At 36.3% G+C, this 21,679-nt stretch overlaps 1 protein-coding gene across 1 annotated transcript in view; it reads right to left on the bottom strand.

The window, feature by feature from the left end:
* PLCE1 (phospholipase C epsilon 1) overlaps nucleotides 1–21,679 on the bottom strand; it is a 112,127-nt gene that overhangs the window by 38,798 nt on the left and 51,650 nt on the right. Inside the window, 1 exon segment of the mRNA XM_031061867.1 lies at nucleotides 8,710–9,026. Within this exon segment, the coding sequence (XP_030917727.1) occupies nucleotides 8,710–9,026 (317 nt within the window).

The raw sequence follows: 21,679 nt of genomic DNA, 5'->3' as shown, positions 1-21,679 counted from the left end.
TGCTAATTCCTACATGCACTGAACATTTCAGATATTTTGCATTATTTGTTTGCAAGATCACTAATCAAGTAAGTAAAAAGAATTCCCATCTTTCAAAGTGTGCCTATACTACCAACCTCTCTTTGATAATTAATTAATGCCAGAATCAGAAATCAACTTAGTAAATGATTCTGTTTGTATTTAAACAAATAAGAATCAACCTTTCATTTTATCAGTGTGCAGATTTTCTTTCCAGTTTATGTTCCCACAATATCCATAAAAAGTAGCTATATTTCACATGGAAAACTAATTTAAACCAACTGTTTCTTTTTACAATATGACTCCCTGGAGGCTTGATTTTTGTCATTGTGTAAACACTTAGGAGGCAATAAACGTGATTTGTTTACTGACACTGTGTTCCATTCTTTGGTCCTGAAGGACTCAAGTGTTTACAGATAATACCAGTGTGAAGAGAGGCTTGTAAAAATTAGGAAACACTAGTTCACCCCTCAGGGGCCATAGACTTTTATTTTAAAAGCCAAGCATGTGAAATAAAATGTAAATGCATTAGTACTAACAGGAAAATAACCCTCCTGAAAATATACAGGGCTTCTATTTATGCAAATCTATACAGACTCTGTGTTCCAAGCCACCTGCTCCTGAGGGAGGAAAATCAAAGACTACAAAAAATCTAAGTTACTATTTAACCTGTCTGAGAGCAACATCAATCAAGAACAATAAATGAGAAATGTCCATATGAGAAGAAAAGTCATACACCCTATATAGAAAAAAAATTTTAAAGTCACACTTTTGGGACTGAATTCTTGAAGATTCATCCACTGGGGACATACTCAGGAGTGAGGGCAGTGACTATGGGGATGCTGCAATAGGTTGTGTGCAGCAGCGGCAGCACACTAACCACTGCAGCAGCTCAGAATGAGAATCTGAATTCAGCTAAAATTTTATTTGGTGTATTCACTTAGTTACTCCTAAAATATAAAAACTCAATCAACCAAGAAGTGCATACCTAAAGAACATGAAGGTATGGAAAATACAAACCACCATAGAACTGCATGGCATGGGGTCAAATGAGGGCAAAACCAGAATAAAAGGTAATAAAACAAATCCATTAAAAAATCAGAAACTGTGAAACAGAACAATCAGATCTGTGGCACAGATTTGTTTCTGTATGCTGGAATAAAGTGACATATTATTTTTGGAGATCATTCTCATTTTCAGAAATGGCTCTGTTAGGGAATGCAACTGCTAAACATGCAATCTCACAAAAAATTAATATTTGTTTGCTATGCAATACCAAATGTGGTAATGACTTGATTAATATGGTTTTAAAGTTTTAAAGAATCATATTATTTTAAACAGATATGTTTTAATCTAAAGTAGTAAAGATGTAATGATCAGGAGAAAACAGTATCAAAATTGAGAAAGAATGTTTAAATAGGCAACTGACTTCAGACTCTCCATTAAGAGGAAACCTTTAAACTAGACCAGCCACTTGATGAAATTCTATTTAATAAAGAGTTTAAAACCACTATAAACAGCATGATGAACTTTTACAATCTGTAAACACAAACAAAAAACTATAAAGGACAGCATGGGTGAGCCTTTGCAGAGTTGAGATACTGTATAACATATAAGAGCAAAAGAAGGGTACAAAAGGCACCATGATGTTCATGCTCACTCCTCCAGCAGAACAACAACAGAGGAGTAGAAAACATTTTAAAAAATCTTTCACTAAACAAGAAAAAAAAAGTGTCTGAATCTTTTCATTCTAAAATAGAATAGGCAAAGGCAGATACAACAGATTGGGCAGAATAAGGGGACAGAAGTGAGCATCTAAAGACACAAACCACTCCTGAGAAATAATGAACATGCCTGCTTTAGAAATGTTGATATTTAAATTTTTCCTGGAAATCAGGAACAGATGGTATTTAAGAAATAACAAACTTATCAAATTTTCATTGAAATGGGAGTTCAGAAGTAGGTTTCCTCAGATGCTGCCCATGTACAGCTGAGCTAGATGCACCTCACGCAAAAGAAAAGCACAGAAAAACTCTATAGGTACTTATTTTTGGTGGCTGTGGAATTCACCTGGAAGCTGAATTCAGAATCCTACTTTGGCAAGCAATTAGCACAGACGGTATTTTGATGTGGCACAATTTCTCTGTCACTAAACCCAGGGGTTTCTAGTGGGGGAAGAGAGCAAAGGGAAGCTCCACCCTGGCAAGCTCTGACTTCTGTACACTCCAGCCAAGGGGATACAGAACATCACCTCCTCTTGCAGCATTTCTCTCTTGGTTGGCTTGCAGAGCCATGTCCCCAGCTGCAGCACAGCCGAGGAACACCTGACCTGAGGATGCAGCACCATCAGCTGCCTTGGTACCAAGCTGCCATGACATCAGCACAAGAGCTTCAGGGCTCAGGCAGTGCCAGAGCACACACAGCACATCCCAGCCAAAGAGTGCACAGGAGCAGCCTTGCCAAGGAGATCAAAATACATTGCAAGTATTTGTCAGAAAGAGCAGTAAAGCTTTTTGGACTAAGTTTTTGTGTTGGACAGCACTTCAACATCAGATCATGATCTACGTTTCAACACAGTAATCATTATTTCCTTAGTTTACTTTTTTTCACACTTGACTTACATAGTTCTGTTCATGTAACTCATTTTAAGCTCCCTTCAGAACCAAAACCATCACAGCAAACCTATAATTAGATTTCCGCTGCACTGCTGATGAGTCTGAAAAGCATGAGAAAATGTATCCTGGCTTTGTTACGGTAACCCACATGATGGCAAGACACAAGAAAAGTAATAAATTAACACACAATCCACTTAAACAAGTAGATAATACCATCAGTCTTTTCATTCAGATGGATAAAAATGAGTGCATTTCAGGATTACTGGACACTAATATTAAGTACTAAACAAGCAAAATTGAATTGATGTTTGCTTAAGATTTAAATATTTTCTGGTGCCCTAATAGAAGCACTAACAACATTGAGCCAGATAAAGTTCAGATACATAGAAAGCGGCCTCATTTGCAAAGTTTAAGAGATATAGGAATCTCCTTCAAATCTGAATCTGAGCACAGAGGACCTGTACCCAACGTCTTGGCAATGCAAGCTATACTGAGCAATATGTACTACAATTTGTAGTACAAAAAGATCTGTACAGTTTCAGGTTTTCTGAAATTATCTTTTGATATTATTTCTACTATTTTAACTGCACCAAAATCTGTTGTATTCAATTACTAATTTAACTAATTTTTTTAGAAGGTTTTTGGCTTACCTTACTTTGATCAAAGACTTCAAGTAAATTCAGGTTGGCTATTGCTAATGCATTTGGGAAAGGCGTATTTTTACTCAGTGTTATTTTTTTTAACTTTTAAACATGGGAAATGTGTATTAGTCACTAAAAATGTAAAATGAGCCTATGTTTTTGATTACCTAATTATTGGACTACCACTGATGTCAAGACAAATCTATATGCAGGCAAAAATCTACAGATTTGTCAGGGCCAGGATATAGCTTATTACTGAGGGTCAGCTGCTTTTACTAATAAAACATGAAGGACATGAAAGAGACACTCCTGATGGAACTTGATCCTCAAGTTATGGTACATGACCTTAAATCTCTGCACAAGTGCAACCTACAGGACTGTTTATCAGTCACTCTATGGGAACCTCGCTCCATGTAGTACACAGGAAGGAACAGCATTTAATGCATGTTGAATTACTAACTGTATCCCTAAATTTGCCATGTATTTTCTTCACTCATTCTCTTATTTAAGTCTTCTAATAATCAAGATTTAGATTATTCATATATATATATAAATTCCTTACTATCCTCTATATACCTCCTAGAGAATGTATTATGTGGTTGTTTTTTTAAAATGGGAATTAATTATTTTTTATATTTTATGAGAACGCAAATGTAGTGGTGCTTTGAGGGAGGAAATTATTAACAACTTCCAGTTGCAATGTGCGATGTTTTATCATCTGCAGTGTTTTACACTCATTTCACCAGCACTTCAGTTTGTAAAACTTTTACAGCAATTCCCAAGCTACATACTTCACTGGGTGATGCTACATGGAAGAAATGATGTCTTCTATATTTATATTACATTTTTTGGAACTTTATAATATTTGAGAGATGGAGCTTTCAGAGGTGAAATTACCAAACACAGCTGCCTGCCTGAAGTTTAGCAATTACCGTTGCTAGCAAGTAAAATAAAATCTTCTGGTTTACCACAAGGTAACATTACAGTACATACCTTCCTTAACTCCTACCATAAATTAGCCATGGATATCTTTCTATAACAAACTGTAGCTGATTTAAATACTGCCTAAACTGGAGCACGAAAGAAAGCAACTTTAATAAAGTATGTGTGTGAAAAGTCTCTGCATACAAAACAAGATTATTTTTAAGGCATCCAAAGGATAAGCATGGCAATCGAGAACCCATTTAACCAAGTCATTCTGGTTTTAGTAATTTTGTTTGATAAAAATCAAGAAATTTGAGGAAAATCTGAAGAACATGAATAATAATCTTCATCAGATATCATATGGTAATCATGGCAAGAGGGAAAAACACTGTTTAAAAGCAGAATTCTTAGTGTATCGGGATAGTCCAATTTCTCCCTTTAAAAACAATAATTAAAAAACTCTAGCAGCATGCAGCATTAGCACTAATAGCTGCCTAAAGTGAGTTCCTCTGCACTGCTAACTGTGCACAAACCTGTCAGTGCATATTGATGAATATCTGTGTATATATTTATACACAGTTCTGTGTATAAAAGAGAACTGGAATTTTTTACATGGGTTTCACTGAGGTTTAATTATTAAATTTTTTTGGCTCTTGGTATAATATGCAAGATAATTTTCAGATGCATTTTTAATATCTGAATATTTTAAATTGCATAGCTTATTAATAGATGGTTTACTTTACATGCTTGTGTGAAATTATATAACATTACAGAGAACATTTACCATTTTAAATCTGATTAAACACTATTCCAAACAAGGACTGGAAAGAGTTTGATATTTGTACAAACACAATCTTTTAAAAAGCATTATGCAAACCCATTTAGACATTGCAAAAAAATGCTGAACTAAGAGACAGACTGCAATATTTATTTACATTCCATTATTTCAGTAAAATGATATGTCCCCGTTTTGCTAGTGAGGTTTAAATTTGTATTTTGAATGAACAATGAAAAAACCTTACAAAACTTAACCATTGAAAATAAAACTAACATCACTAAGTGTCCTAAGTAACCATATTTTAATTAACATTATTGATTTTAAGAATGGTTTAGTGAGTGATGAACTCACTCCAGCAGCAGGGCTATACTAACACTGTTCAAACTTTTTCACCTTTTTAGCTTATTTTTTGGCAACCATATCCTTCCAAAAAATCACCTTATGCATTTGACTTCTGATTTTGCATTTTCAGCTCAGCAGTGGGACTAACTTCAGTCAGCTGTCTGTCTTCCCAATCTGATGCAACTTTCAATTTAAGAACCCACAATTGCTCTGTTCGCATATGTCAGCGTGGAAAATTAAATGTTTCAGTTTGTTTAAAGTTTTATTGGCTTTCTTTTACTTCAAGCTTAAGCCAGAAACATCAAGTTACAAGAGACTCTTTTCATGTTTATATAAAGCAATGATTGAATTATTTTAAATGTTTACATACACATGAATGTTTGCAACATGTGCATTGTGTGCTTGTGTCTCTGTGGTCGCTTTGCTGGTAACAGGCAGAAGAGTGGTTGGGAGTCAGTCATAAAGGTGCAAGAGCCTGGGGGGGTAAAGAGACAGAAAAAGAAACAGAATCCCAGGAAGACTGTGCCATATGACACTGAGGAAGGAGCACATGTCACTCCATGTAAAGAAGCAGAGTGAACTCATGTCATACAAGAATCAGAGAAAATAACTGAATCAAGAAGAGAGGCACAGTAGGCAACAAGGAGAGAGGCAAAGAAGTATGTTCCAGTTGTTATGGTCCTAAAACACACTTAGGTACCATTTTCCTAACTTCCCAGCTGCCAGGGCTCTGCTAACTCTGCAGAATCTCAACAGTTTCTTCCTACAGTTTTACATCCTTGAAAACTGAACTTATAGCCAAAGCTCCATCAGAACAGAAAAATATATTACTACCACTATGGAGGGCACCGTCTTAGAGACTTAGAGCCAATAGTTTTGTAAAGGTAGATGTTACTGTATTTCACCGAATCCTCCCACTAGCCACTAATTCAGAACCAGATTTTAATTACATTTAATAACAGGCAAGAATAACTGTCTTTAGCTTGGTCTAGAGCCTTGCTCCAACGAGACTCTAAGATCAATTGGATATTATCAGCAGCAAATGAAGTATGAGCTGCGTCTCACCAGTGAGTACATGTTGTGCCTAAGGCCCCACTATTATGCAATTACATTTTTAATCAAACCCTAAAGACTACAGGCTTTATTTATAGCTGATGATACTGTATGCACGTAGCCCAAAATCTTCAGGATTGACTGTCATTTTACACAAGTTTTATAGAGTGTTCCTCCTTAATATGTATTGTCAGAAAAAAATGCTAAAAAGTATACCGCTTTATGAAAAATACTCTAAATAATATAATTATTATTTAACAGAAAAATGACATGGAATTGTTTTTCCCCATCATGTATCAGAATCCTGTCATCCTAAAAGTAATTCTGGCTCCCACATTATAAATACACTTCAGTATTTCTATAGGGAATGCCAAAAATGTCAGCAAGTGCTCACTGAGTTTTGCCAACAAAATCATGACTCTTTATACAAGAACTTTCTTTCCATTTATAAACAAAGACACTTTGAGAGTTCACGCTCATGATTGGCTACGGCAACTGATATACTCCACTGTAAGATAAAGCATATAGAAAATCAGTGATTTATTACAAGCAGTAAATATTTTACAATAACTCCATTTAAACGCATAACATCTATGTTTTTAAAAATGTATTCCAGATTATACTTCAAATAATCTATTGCACTAAATACCAAAGAATCTGTGCACTGAATATTTGGGAATTAATTCAAATGATATAAAAAACTATCCTGTACAATGACCAAACAAGGAACGCTAGACAACAAAAACTGCAAAGTCAAAAACCTCCAAGATCAAAAGATAATGCTGACTATCTTATCAAAAGGCAACTTTAATGCTAAAATTGTCATTGATATGGAACAGACTCAGTCATTTCTGACAAGACTTCTTCAGGACCTACTTGCTTTTCAATCCTGTGACCCTTCAATGTCAGAACACAATCATGGTCAGTCTAATTCGTACAGCTGATGACCACATGTCCTCAAGACACTGCCCTGGCACTGTGCCTCACCAGGCTGTAGCACAGCTTGGCCAGTGCACCTCATCTCCCCTGGCCTCAGCCCCATGAGAAGCCCCCCAGGACGGAGGGCCCCAGCAGGGTCGGCACCTACAATCCTCTCCAGCCACACCAGCCACAGCATCTTCTGTAGTCTGTTCCAATAGAGTACCGCTACTGCAGCTAATTAAAACCATTTTTAGGCTCTGTTTAAAGACTGAATATTGTAGTTGCAACTTTTATGTATGTTCTCATAATTGAATGAGGTGAGAGAAGCCAATATATTTACCCTATTTTAGTTGCTAAATTTCAGTAATACACATGAAGGAACACTTTGAAACATGCTAAATATTCACTCCTGGATTCTTCTTTGCCCAGCACATAGGAAGTTCACTGGGGGTCAATACACATTCTTCTACATTTACTTAATTTTATGCTTTTTTTTTACTACTTGCATAGTAGCAAAAAAATTTCTACTTGCATAGTAGTAAAAAAAAATTCATCTCACCCCCCATAAGAATGCAGTGGATAGCAAACTAAAAAAGCATTAAGTCAACTTTATCTTAATTTTATTCCACTTCTACAATTCTAGAAACTGCTAACATCACACATAGTTCACCCTCCTCTCCCCGCCAAAAAAAGAACAAACTGTTCCATGTTTCTGCAGCTAAACCAGGAGTTTTTATTTAGGTGGTTTGATTTTTGATTTGGGTTGGGGTTTTAGGTGGATTTTTTTTTTGCCATTTTCTCAATCCTTATCAGTTTTCTATTAAACTCATCAGAAGACCACCTTTCTGAAAACAAAGTAAAATCTTACTAAAGAACTCAACATTTGGCTTGTGAAAATGTCATGCCAAATGACACTTCTTTGTATAACAATGCTTAAGACACACACAGTGATTAAATAAATAGTGCAGACTAGTGTAGTTATATTACAGCAAATACAGAAAATTCTAGTTTATATTACTTCTGTGCTGACTCCTAAGATCATGCTTAGTCTACAAGAATCCAAAACAAATAAATAGAACTCCAGCACCTAAAGAAAATAATAAACTGACTGAAACTTTACCCCATACTGTCAGTATAAATACCAAGAATTAGAAGTCTGTAATTTTTTTCTTCATGTTTACTTTACAATGTGCAAGAAAAAGGTAGGCCACTGTTTCCCAACATCACTAAGCAAATTGATCACATAGCTCCTATTTAATTAAAGTGCAAGTTATTTAGCTAAATAACTGGTCATCTTAAGTTATATTTTAAAAATTTGTTGTTACAGCTAAATTCAGCTCAGAGAGATAAAGGAAATAACAAACCCATACATCAGGTAATAACCCTTACAAAAAGCAATTTAAAAGTTTTGTTTTACCTCATTAAACCTTGTCACAAGATCTTCTACAGCATTACGTTCTCCATTGGGAGAAGAAAGAATAGTAGCAGATATGGATGCCTTAATAGAAGGCAGCTTGCTTTGACACTCAGCACTGCCCAAATCCCTGGTCAGGAAGCAGAGGTAGTCGATGGGTAAGACTTTGCGGTAGAGCTCCTGCTCCTGCTCGGTCAGGATGCTGGCAACCTCCTCTGGGAACTGGATGAGGTGCTGCAGCTCGATCAGCTCCCTGCTGATACCGGCCACGCTGGAGGGAAGGACGCTGGAGCCAGCCATGGATGTACACGCTTGTCGTTCTAAAACAAAACAAAGGAAAAATTCATTAGGCTTTGCCTTTAACTCTTGGACCATGCTGTGCAAAAGCGAGACAACTTGGTGTTTTGGTTTTGTTAAACTGTTCATTCATTTACCCAGCAATACACTATATTCTAAGTACTTTCTTTCTATTTAAACAACATAATATGTTCTTTTACACATTTTTTTTTTAATATCTGGTCTTGGCTAGATAGAGGGCAGCTCGAGTTAGGAGATTGTAAAGCCACCTGCCAAAACACACCTGGTTCCAGAAGGATCCAAATACCTTCTTCCAGCACCCGTGGCCTTGTCACAGCCTCAAATAAAGGGCTCATCTGGCCGAGCGCGCCTCTGCTTTGCCCCCATGTAACAGCCACAGTGCAAAGCAGTTTGAGGGCTTGACTGGGGCACTGAGACCTGATTCCCACAAGTAATAATGTATAATGATAATTGAAAACCCATGTGGGTCAGCATTTTTCTTCATAATCCACTTGCTATAAGATAAATTGTATCTGAGCTTGTTGCATTGCGAAACCAAATGTCCAAGGCTACAAAATATTTTTCATTCCTCTCAGAAAATGCATATATTTGGGAGCATGCATGTTTTATCCATTAATACAAAACATTCATAGTAGTTTTATAATATCCCAGCAGTGATATCTCTTGAAAAATAAAACTTTTCCTAAGAAGGAAGAAGGCAAGCTTTCTAAGATCGTGTGGGAAGCATGAAACATCAACACAATGATTCCAAAATACTGAGTGAATCTTCTTACTAGATAAGTTTAGAATGGGTTCTCTGAAAAATATTTCAATAATTACTTAAACATAAAAACATTCATAGCCATATATTACATACTCTTCATCATTCTGAGAAAAAGGAGTTTATTTTTTTGCATTGCTTCATGAAATATCTTCAGAGATTTTTTCCACACATAATGGAATTACACCCTAGAACTATCTCTTACCCAGTATTTTAATGTATCTATAAGCTCTCAAGTGATAAAGGGTGCAATTTTTTTTCTCTAAGAAAGAAAAAAAAAGTTCATAATGACTGATTAAAATTCAGTCCCTTATAATAAACATAAAATATGCTACATGAGTTTTCCACTCTAAGTCATTTTGTGCAAACTATTATTAATCAGAGGGAAGTTAAGAAGACAGAAAATTGGCTTTTCTTAATATAGTCTACTGAAAGTCAAATGATAAATTGCAATAGCCCTAAATAAAGTCTTTGGGCTAACAGAATCTATTGATAAATGTTCAAATAAAGAAACTTCTGAAAGAACTAATTGTTTCTGTCTACACTAGCAAGAAAAAAAGTAATGGGATTAATTTGCAACAAGCAGTAGCTTGGTTATATAGCGGGGAACATATGTAACTTCGGTGATAAAGGAGAAGCGCAGCACAGCATCTGTATATACTGAGGAATCTCTGTCATTGAAACACCTGCAGCAAAGACTGAGGGGGAAAAGCCAGTTAAGAACACCACTGATATGTCACTGCTGGTTTGGGCAACAAGTGGAGTGCAGTGAGCTTCTGGGCTCCCTTTCAGTCGTCTTTGCTTCAATTCTACATGAGACTTCAGTTCTGTTTCCTGCTTCAACCTGCACAGAACTATTCTGAGAGGTTTTGTAATAAAAAGCACTAAAAGCTCATGTGCACTGTTCTGGACTTTGCAACAGAACACAAGTTTATGCTGAAATAAAAACAATGCAAAATACAACGTTCATTTATATTAGAAGGATTATGTATTTACACATGCTTTACATATATGGACTGAACCGTCACCGTGACAACCAGCATTATCTCAGGAAGAGGAAGATATGAAAGGTGTGACACAAACACCCACTAACACCTATCTGCTCCCTAGAAGTCACAATGCCTCACTGACTTCACGTGCATGAAAGCCCTTCCCACACAAGGCAGAGAAAGTACAGCCTGCACCAGCCTCCTCTGTATGTCACACTGAAATAGAGGGTGTTTGGTTGTGTCTATATTGTACATTTATTTTAGATCACAAATGGACTTCTGAAGTGAATCCCCCAAGCATCCTCACTTACTGTGCTTTAGTTTAGTCTTAGTGAAAAAAAATGTATTATTTTCAGACAAAACTGCACCAGAAGATGTGCTCCCAGAAGGCAACTAACACATCCCAACTGGTAAAAAGCTGTAGCTGTCAGGAACATCCAGTCCCTGGAACAAGCACCGAGGTTAGGAAAGGAAAGTTGGGCCAGGCAGCTCAGATGATGGCTTGGCTGCAGGTGATCATGTACCACAGGAGGCAGACAGCAAGTACTATGCACAGTGCAATGCCTCAGCGATACTGGTGCTCTGCAAACCCAACATTATTTGGTAAGTACAGCTGTAAACACCTAATAGTTGTCAATGTGGCAGGAAAGGAAGATATAAATCTCTAAGGAGTGCCTAGTGACTGATGAAAGAGAGATAACATAAGAGCAAAGATCAGCTGTTCGGCATCGCACTGCTCGCTGATGAGGTGCATTCTTAGTAATTCACCTTCTCCATCATTGTACCAACTACACCATGCACAAAGACGTCAAAATCTGGCAAAAGTTGACACTGAATTTGCAATAGGGTAGAGCACTGATCATGATCTTTTGCACATTACCTTGCCTAAGTATAATCACCCTTCAGGCTGCACTTAGCACAACCTCTCACATCTTAAGAACAAGGCTCAACACCACAGAGTGACCACAGCTAAGGCTGGCTCCCAAGCATATCTCTATATTGCCAGAAACCACCAAGAATAAGAATCTCATTAGAACTGGATTTCAGTACACTGACTGCCTATTGATCAAATCCAGCAGAAAGCTAGCGGAGGGATTTTGAATGCCTTTAATCAAACTACCTTTAATGGAACTATAATCTTTCATAATGAAATCTTCATGACCCAGCTTCACTTTAATAAAAAAATGAAGCTGTCAAAAAGAAAATCTTTTCATGGAAACAAAGTCAAAATGACTCAAGAGCAGCCACTAGTATTGCTGGATTTGAAAGAAGATGGAAAATAAATAAAACACTTCCTGATTCAAAACACTGAATTTCAAACTAGCATTTCTCAATTCTTCATTAAACTGGAAGAACTTTATGTAAATTCTCTCTGCAATGTGAAAGCACATGAAACAGGCTGCTGCAGCAAAAATGCAGCTGATATGCAAGGAGAGGAAGAGAGGCTAAACAGAAATCTGAAGGCACAGAGCTCATGGCTAAAGTATGGCTATAAATACTGAAGAAGTAGAAATAACTTATTTAAGTAAGTAGAATAACTTATTTCTGTTGACTTTTTCTACACCTATAAATTTTTAATTCCTCCATAATTCACATCTTTTGCAAGTTTTGGTTGTTGGCATAATTTACCTCTCCAGATTCAGATATCTTATCTTTTGTCATTCCAGTCTTCTGTGTTTTATCACAGAAAATCCAGGATTCTTATTCTCAACTTCACCACCTTCCATGATTTACACTCTGCATGAAAGTCTACTTTCTGTCTCTTTGCCTGTATTAAGCTAGTTTTTTTCCCCTAGACTATTTTTTCATCTTTTTGTGTGTGTGCTTCAGACTTCCACCATTTTTCACTCCAGGAACGGATCTGCTTCTGCTATAAAACTCCTTATCCAGTCTCATATGCAAATCCTCCAGCTTTGTGCTGTCAGTTTGTGTTCTTCAGGAAACAGATAGTATCTTTCTGCACTTCAAAGAATGGCCAGGTCTTTAGAGTAACTTGCAGAGTGGAACTGCTTTCAGACCCAAATCACAGTAGTTTTTTTCACAGTTAAGGCAAGATACGATCCTCACTAAAATTAGCTGCTGCTGCAGTAAATGATACTGGTTTTTGTGTTCTACCACATCAAGTTAATGCTAAAACTACTACAAGAAAATGAGTACCCAGACTATTCATTGCGAGTTGCCTAAAGCTGAAATGGATAGCTTCGCTTATCCTGCTGATAAACAGCTGAAGCAGATCATCTTTAACACAGCAAGTATTGCTTTTATTACTCAAAACAAGATAACCTCTGCTTAGCTTTAACATAGGACTCCTGGACTGACTTAATCATCGCTGATACCAGTGGGAACAAAGAGGGCTCTTCCTCTCTAACAAAAGAATAATCTTTTTAAGAATGGGAGAAAAATACAGAGTGCCAGAGAAAAGTCATTGCATTTTTTAAATGAATGCCATCTAAAAAGGTAAGCCTTCCTAGAATATGAAAATCTACTTTCAACAAAGTTTGATTAACTGAAATATTCAGTAACTGGATTTCTGTCTTAGTTTTATTTCAAGGTCCTTTTCTTTCTACACTTACTTTCATTTAAAAAAAGTATTCTATCTCTACATTCAAAAAACAGTTTTAAAGCAGTAAAGTGAAAATTACAGTCCCTAACAACATGCTCACTCTCTAGAAGGCTACTGGCAAAGATCTTGTGATTTTGACAAACTGTGCTCAAGAGCAAAAGATGAATTTCAATAGCTGTAAGAATAAAAGTAATTACTCAACCTATTATAATATCTTTTAACTTAGTTTTTTGCTAATAGACTTTGCTTCTATGATGTTATACTAATCTAACTGAAAGTATAGAAAAATCTTAAGAGGATTCTTTTTCTCTGCTGATATTAAAATGTGTGCAATAAATGGATTCTAATAGAGGCCTTTTTAGTAAGCTATGCTACACATATCCTCCAAACTGTTCACACGCTTTAAGAGAATATATGGATTATGTGTACAGTGAGAAAATAAAAACTGACCGCAGTAAAAAAAATAAGAAATAGCCACAGATGAACAGCTGTTAATATAGAAAATGTAGAACTGTTCTGTTCAAAAAAGAGGAAAAATACAATAAAAGCTCCCCAAGCAGAAGACACCTATGCAATATACAGCAGTTTAATTGAACACCAGCTTCCAGTACCGATCACCACAACTGGGATAACATTGTTTTGCTGTCCCTTGGATGCAACATATCTCAATACTGTAATAACCAAACCAACAAGCCTTTGTTAATTTCCTGTTTCTCTTCTATCTAATTAGAAATATCTCTCTCTCCCTTAATGAACATGAATTCACCATTATCAATTTTGACTGCAAACAACTCAGTGCAGTATTAAAGAGCCTGATATTTAACTTACTGGGAAGCTTGACACAGAACAGGATCAAGTTCAAGTTCAATTTCACTGTAGAAACCACTGTAATCAATAGATCCATTTCATCTTCAAATTTCCTTATGAGTCAAGTAATCAAATGAGAAGACACAAAGGTTCTCTGTCCATATACTTAAATCTAGCAATATGGGCTACCTCTCAAAACTGCCTATCAGCACACATTGGAAATTTATTATTAGCAGGGGAGCTCTGATCTACAGGGTACTTGCACTAAATAAAACTGGAGTTCTTTAGGACCTAAGCATCAGCAAGCAGAAGACATAGAGATAACCTGAGGAAAAGATGAGCTACAGTCTGTAGAATTTTTTTTTTTTTTTTAGACCAAGTAGGATTACTGATACACTCTGAGGGCACAGGATCCTTTTCAGGTTTGGAATGGAAACAAATTTCACAGCTAGTTCAAGAATGCCTGCTTTGAGTTTAATTCAGGCATAGTAATAGCAAGACATTGGAGGAGGTGATCTCTTGGGGAGCAGCAGCAAGTCACCACATTGGGCCAGGTGAAAAAAGCAATAGGTTCTATAGTACAAAGAGAAAAGGAGAAAGAGAGAAATCACATATAGAAAAGAATTTTGCTGGAAATAGAACACCTTGAAACTATAACACACAGATATTTCTACTGAGGCTGAGATTTTATTGCTGAACAGATTTATGAAACTTCTGGAGAAGATTTTTTTTAAAAGGCAACTAGCATGTTGAATTATAACTGAATTAAATGACATTATATACCACAAAATCCTGACTCATGAACTGACTGAATAGTGGAATTCAGCAAAAAGAAAGATATGGAGTGATTGTAACAACAGTCACTCCTAAAATCACTTCTTGCTTTAGGAACTGGCAAAGAGTTCCCTTTTGAAAACCAGACTCTGGACACACTTTTTAAATTTTGCAATTATAGGATCAATCACGTGAAATACCAGGAGAAAAAAACATGAAAGTACTGTACTGTTAAGAGATACAACCTGCCTATATAATTTCTGTCTTGAAACAAATTTAAGTTGTCTAAAAAAATGATATAATTATTAGGACATAAAAAAGGATATAATTATTAGTTGAGATGCACATGTATGGGAAAGAATTTTTTTTTCTTTAACTACAAAAGTTGGGTAAACATTTTCACAGGGTAAAACCTACGTACAACAAAACATTCATTTAGACTGTAAAGTTGATTTAAAGATGATCAGCATTAAGTATTTATTAATATATTAACCTTGAGTTAACAACTACATAGCAGTCCTTACATTTTTCAGAAGATCCTACCCATAAGTATGAGCTTGAAAAACTATTTAAACTCTGCTTATGGCTGGATTAGAAGACCCTGGTTCTAAACTAGATTTACTGATATAAGCTCAGTTGGCTGGAGCATGTGCTAATAACAACAAAGCCATGTGTTCTATCCCTGTATGGGCCATTCACTTAAGAGATGGACTCAATGATCCTTCCGGATCCCTTCCAACTCAGAATATCCTGTGAAATCTCTGTGAAATACGAGCACTGACATCATACATGAAAGGAATTCAGAGCACCACCATGATTTCACCACACCTGAACTGCCATGCCTGCCTCCCATCATCCCTAGTGTACAGCTACACTGCCATGTGTAATTACAGCCATGCTGCTGCTCAGATTTCTGGAATTGTATCCAAGGGTTTTTACCACTCCACTAGACTGAGTCATTCATGGAAATATTTTGCAGCATACAGGAGAACTTGGCTGCTTGTCTCTGAATTACCATATATTGTCAACACATTTAACCAACCATTTCCTCTCTGTATGCAGGTTGGCTGGTACTGGATCACAGACTTGTCCATAATACATAGATCCACTGGGCTTTCTTCTGACTGTAAACTCCCAAGAAAAAAGATGCAACGAGTAGCAGTGTAACATTAACTTTGACTTGGCAAAATCAGATGATCTCAGGACAAAACTCATTCAATTTGATGCTGACTTTCCAATTCCTTTCCATTTTCAGGGCAGCTAGCAAAGAGCTGAGACTGCATCCTCATGGAGAAAAGTACAACTAGCAATGCCTGCAGAATATCTGGATAAGAATTGATGTGGTTTCTGTGTGTTAACCCCAGCCAGTAAACATTTCTTGTGCGCCTGAAATAATAGGCTTTGAAGGCAGTGCCTGTAACAAATGACTCTGAGGGATTAACAGGGTAGCAAATGGATACTTCAACTACAAAGGGCACCCTGTGTTACACAGGGTTTGCTGAACAGAGACATACTTATAGGTATTATGGAGAGATGAATCAGCAGTTCTGCCAGAAGTCTGAAGAGATCCACCATGTACATGTTTAGTCAGAAAGCAGCTTTACTGCTTCCAGTCTACATGTATAGCAATGGGCCACCTGAGACCTGCTATTTTAGGGGACCTTCACCTACTGCTGTAACTCATGAAACTGTATCCTCATTTCAAAACACCTGCCAGAAGAAGGTTTAATTATAATTTGGTAGGTAGGCTGTGAATGTCTGGTTGACTGGTTGAAAATTAGCTCTCAAAAGCTGTTTGATACCAACATGCCATAATTCTTGCTGGGGCATGCTGCAGCACGCACTGTGCAAGACCAGACACAAGATTTCATTGCTTCAGAGGCAACTATCACCAAGAAGGCTGGATGAAGGGATTCTGGGCTATAATGACTGATCTTCTAAACCTACACCTTTATACCACAGTGTAAAAGATATGTGAAAAGGCTGGAAAGAGGTTATTATGACACCACCACACTTGCTGTTCAAGTGGTTTTGGGTTTTTCATTTTTTTTCCTGCAATGAAATCCCATCTAATGAATCCCCTCCTCTGCAAAACTCCTGAATGATTTCAGAAATATTCCTCTTTCACACACATTTCATAAATCTTTCTACTAAAGGCTGCCACAGTGGTAGACTAACAGGATTTCTACTTGAGCAACACATACCAGCAGGAGGGTTCTCTGTGCAGCATCTGTATTCAAGACCTTTTAAGATCTGGATATAAATACAGTGTAGCATATGGAATTTTAAGTTCAAATGCTAAACAAATGTACATGTAAATTAACAGATAAATTCCAGCCCATAAGAACAAAATGGTCAAAAGAAAGGATTTATGAGTTTACTTTGGAAGAGTATTGTAGAAAAAGAACATATAATTCTCACTGTAAAATGAACTCATTACTGCTTGAGTCAAAGCAGAACTCAAGGTTTAACCTCACCTCCCAAAACTGATACAAAGCACGTCCAAATCAAAGCAGGAGCTGCTGTTCAAAATTAAATTAAAATGCATACAACTTTCAGTTAATGCTGCAATGGAGAAATATCCAGTGATAGACAGAGTGAAAGAATCTCAAGTCAGGTTCCAATATTTGAGTATTTCAATCAAGACAGTAAAAATTAATCTTGCTTCTATTTTTTTCCATTTACGTAATGCAGAAGCTTTTCAATTTTAAGAATTAGAGAACTCTGTTATACATCAGTGAGTATGGGAGAAAATGCAAACAAAAATGTAGTTTGAGAATATATATACACACACCTATGGAAAAGAAGGATGTTAAAAATAAGATGTATATAAAGTTAGGTACCCATTAAAGCAAGAGCTTATGATACTGATTTTTCTATGTTTTCTTTTTTGTTGTTGTTGTTGTTTTAGGAACTTTTTAATTTTAAAAGACTACAAACTGTAGCTGCTGCAAAATATTGCATTCATAATGTAACTGTAAAACTGCAACAGGCATTTTCAGTGCCTTAGCCTTGAGGCATTTCTTTCTAGTCTGAGTGCACTGGACTTTGACATCAACAATCCCTGCATTTAATTAATGATCTGTTGAAGCTTGCACCTTGCTGCACAACTTCATAAATTACCATAAGCACAAATTAAAACTCATTTCTGGCCTTAAGATCCTTAGAAATACATTTTGTAAAAAGCATCATCTTCCTTACTTTGGCCTTATCCTGAAGACCAGATTACTTGCAGCAGTGACCCTTCAAGGATAGATGGGAAAGAGGAATGGTTTGCTCCCATCTGGTCCAGTTTTATAAATACTACACAGCAATGCCACAGTTGTTCAAACAACTATCCAAATGAAAACTGTTTCAATTTGGAAAACAAGCATTAAATATAGTCTTTCAAGGTAAAAATAATAAGAATGTTTCCTATGGCTTCAGTGTCATACCAAGTGAAGCACATACCAAATCTGCCATTGGTGTTAGGGATACAAGATGAACACTAGATGCCAATCTGAGAACTTGACTTTAATCATGTCAAAGAATAACATGAGAATTAAGTAAGATCTGGTAAGTGTACAACACAACTAATTTTTCTTGCCTTTTGAATCTTCAAAGGAAAGACAATCCAGTGCATGAGACACGCTACCAGATTTTCCACAGAGACCAAAGGACAGGCAAATTTGCTGCATAGGGTGTTTTGGTTATTATTCTTACTGATTATTGGAACAAAATTAATCCAAGCCACATCCAGTAAAAACAACACTTGAGTAGATGTTCCCAATTTAAGCCCTGAAGCTTAGCAGTGAAAGAATTTTAAAAGAATGGAATACACTTGAAAAATGCTCAATCAGTTCAGAGTTTTCATCATTCTGGCCTGCTTTCAGTATTTCTCTACACAGAATCTGTTCCTAACACAGGTTTATTTTGAGACCGGTCCTCTATGTAACTATTTCACAGAAAATTGATAGAGAATAAAACGACTAACACCAGATACTTTTGATTGTGCACCTATGTACAAAATGTCTTTGCATGATCTGCTAAGGAAACTTTTTCACTTATTTTATATTACACTTGGAATAATATAAATTCAACCTCTACATAACTGAGGCACCTACAAAATCTACTCCTTCATCACTTAGTTTTGGTGATGATTCAATTACTGTGTGCTCTGAATATTCCCTGATAATGAGAACATTTTGTGAATAGGACAGCACAGTCACATTTATTGTAGCAGCTATAATTTAATTTGATATCCAAGATTTTTAGATTTCTAACAAAAACAAAATCTAGGAAATATACCTGTATTTAAATGAAAACATACACGTAGAAATGCCCTAAGACACATCAGAGAAAACTGCATGATTTATAAAGGCATGAGTCAAAAACTTGTAATGGAACACCACAAAACTATTGTGATAATAGTTTTGTGTCAGCAGTGTACAGCAGGAAGAACCGAGTAAGAACGAAACACTCTTCACACACTTTAATACACTTTTCAAAGTGGTGTTAAAGACAGTACCATAATTTATAAAGATACTTTAAAAAGAGTTAATAAGAACAGCGAGTTCTATGCTGCTAAAAAGAAATACTGCAGTAATTCTACCTCCTAGTTCAAAATTCACAATGCAGAGGAAAATATCAAAAGATTCTCTCACACAAGAATAAATGAGTGAACCAAGGACACTAATTGAAAAAGATGCCAAAAAGGGAGAAAAATTATGAACTGGAAATAAATTGATGAATTACATAACAGGGTGAAGGGCAAAGCTAATACTCATAATTCACAACCATTCAGCACTCACACTTCATTATTAAAGAAATGGCTTAAAAGTATTTTAAGACATACTAAAAGAGTATTCACTGAAACTGGTTAAAAAGAGAGGGAGAAGTTTAAGATGTGAAAATGAATATGTCATTAACTGATGAGAACCCAGTCAGTAACCTGCAGCCACCGGGAACGCTGTGCAGCAAATCCACGGCTCTTCTCGCATGTCCTGCAGAACACTGTCACGGGGGTCAGGTACCTCCACTCCATCCCAACACAGTCAGAGCTGTGCTACTCCTCCTTAGGTATCTGCCTACAAAATATCATTTGGTCTGTGTCCTGTTTACACTGCACAGAAACACAGAGGTAAAATCACAGCTGATGCTCTTGCCATAATCCTTGTGTTGTATTCCTGGATAAAAACAATCCCTAAGTTTTAGTTTAAAAGAATTAAGGCTAGCTATTGCAGTAGGACTAGATGATCTGTAGGTCCCTTCCAACTGAACTATTTTGGACTACTGTAGTCTACATATTATTTATATTTTTTCCTTGTGGTTGGAATTAAAAGTGAACTATCTTCAAAGCTAGTACTAATAGCCATTTCTGAGAAATACAGTATTAGGGGCAAGCATCCTGGGTTGAGTGCTCTCAGGACAAAAGGTATGTTACTTAACAGATAATTTAAAAGAAGGAAAAGCAACATGCAGACAACATGCATGTCCATGCAGGCAAAACACAGATGGCTTTCCTATTCCTAATACATGATTATTGTTTATTTTAGTGGGGATTAATTTATCTTCTTCTTCTCTTTCCCCAGACACAGTCTTTTCTCAAGCTCATTGGTGAATATGTATTGTAAACGTACAAGATGTCAAATAAGCATTTTTCCTGTAGGGTTAAAATACAACTGCGGAAGCCAGCCTGAAAAAAAGGAAAGTTTATAACTACAGAGGAATAAAGTAAAATTATTGCCGTACTGTTGGCTTTTTTTTTTTTAAGAAGGGAAGTAATTCAGCTCTTTTCTTCTGTAAACTACTTCCTCTCGTAATTCAGGAAGAGTAAAACTAATCTCTCTACCTAAAACAACAACAATCCTCTTAGTTTCACATTTTTTCCTTATTTGCAATTTGAATGCAAGTTTCCAGTGTAGTACAATACCTGTTTGGCAAAGTCCAATTACCATTGCTAAATTTACTGAGTGAAGAAAAAGATTCTGTAATGAATTTACAGAATTAAATGAAAGAAGCTATTCCTTACTCTAGAATGCAATTTCCAAAATTTTAAAAGGTAATTTTTGAAAGGTATCTTTCAATGCAAACATCTATGCCAATTACCTGAAAATTTTCAAAAGGGTTGTAACAGCCTGCATCCTTAACAAGCTGATTTTTCTCATGAGGAAGCTGATGGGAAGCTAAGGAAAATTCGTATGCTATTTTTTTAAGGGATTAACATGAATTTACAACTTCCCAGCACAGTAAGTCACATTCATGATGTTATGTAAGTATTATATCATGCCAGTTTTTCTTTTAAGAAAGTATTGCTACTAGCCAGCTATTCTTAGCAAGGTTTCTGGAATCACAAAGGCTGTGCCAGAAGCACAACTCAAAGGATGCTGAGAGGCATTTTCAAGCGGAAAAGAGAAATACACAACAAAACTCAGGTCAATATAATCAAAGTCCTTTCACAGACATACAGAACACATCAAATGCACAGTCACATATTTTCAGGGGACTGAAGGACCAATGGTATCATGGGCTACCTCACCACTTCAGACAGAGCCATGAGCACTGTGCAGTACGGACATGGCCAGGCGAGATACCAGGGGAAATGCTGACATGCTTAATAAAACTCTGAAGTCCAAGAAAAGTTCTGTAGTACTGAGATAGCAAAAATATTATTTAGCTTAATGAAAAAAAACCTCATCACAATAATAAGAATTGCCAAAAAGTCCAAGCTTCAAAGATTTTGATTCTTCCTTTCATATGTTTTTAAATTACAGAGTGGAGAAG

This window comes from Geospiza fortis, unplaced genomic scaffold (assembly GCF_000277835.1).
Source record: "Geospiza fortis unplaced genomic scaffold, GeoFor_1.0 scaffold130, whole genome shotgun sequence".
In the NCBI taxonomy this organism is placed as follows: domain Eukaryota; kingdom Metazoa; phylum Chordata; class Aves; order Passeriformes; family Thraupidae; genus Geospiza; species Geospiza fortis.
This window is presented reverse-complemented; position numbering and strand designations above follow the sequence as displayed.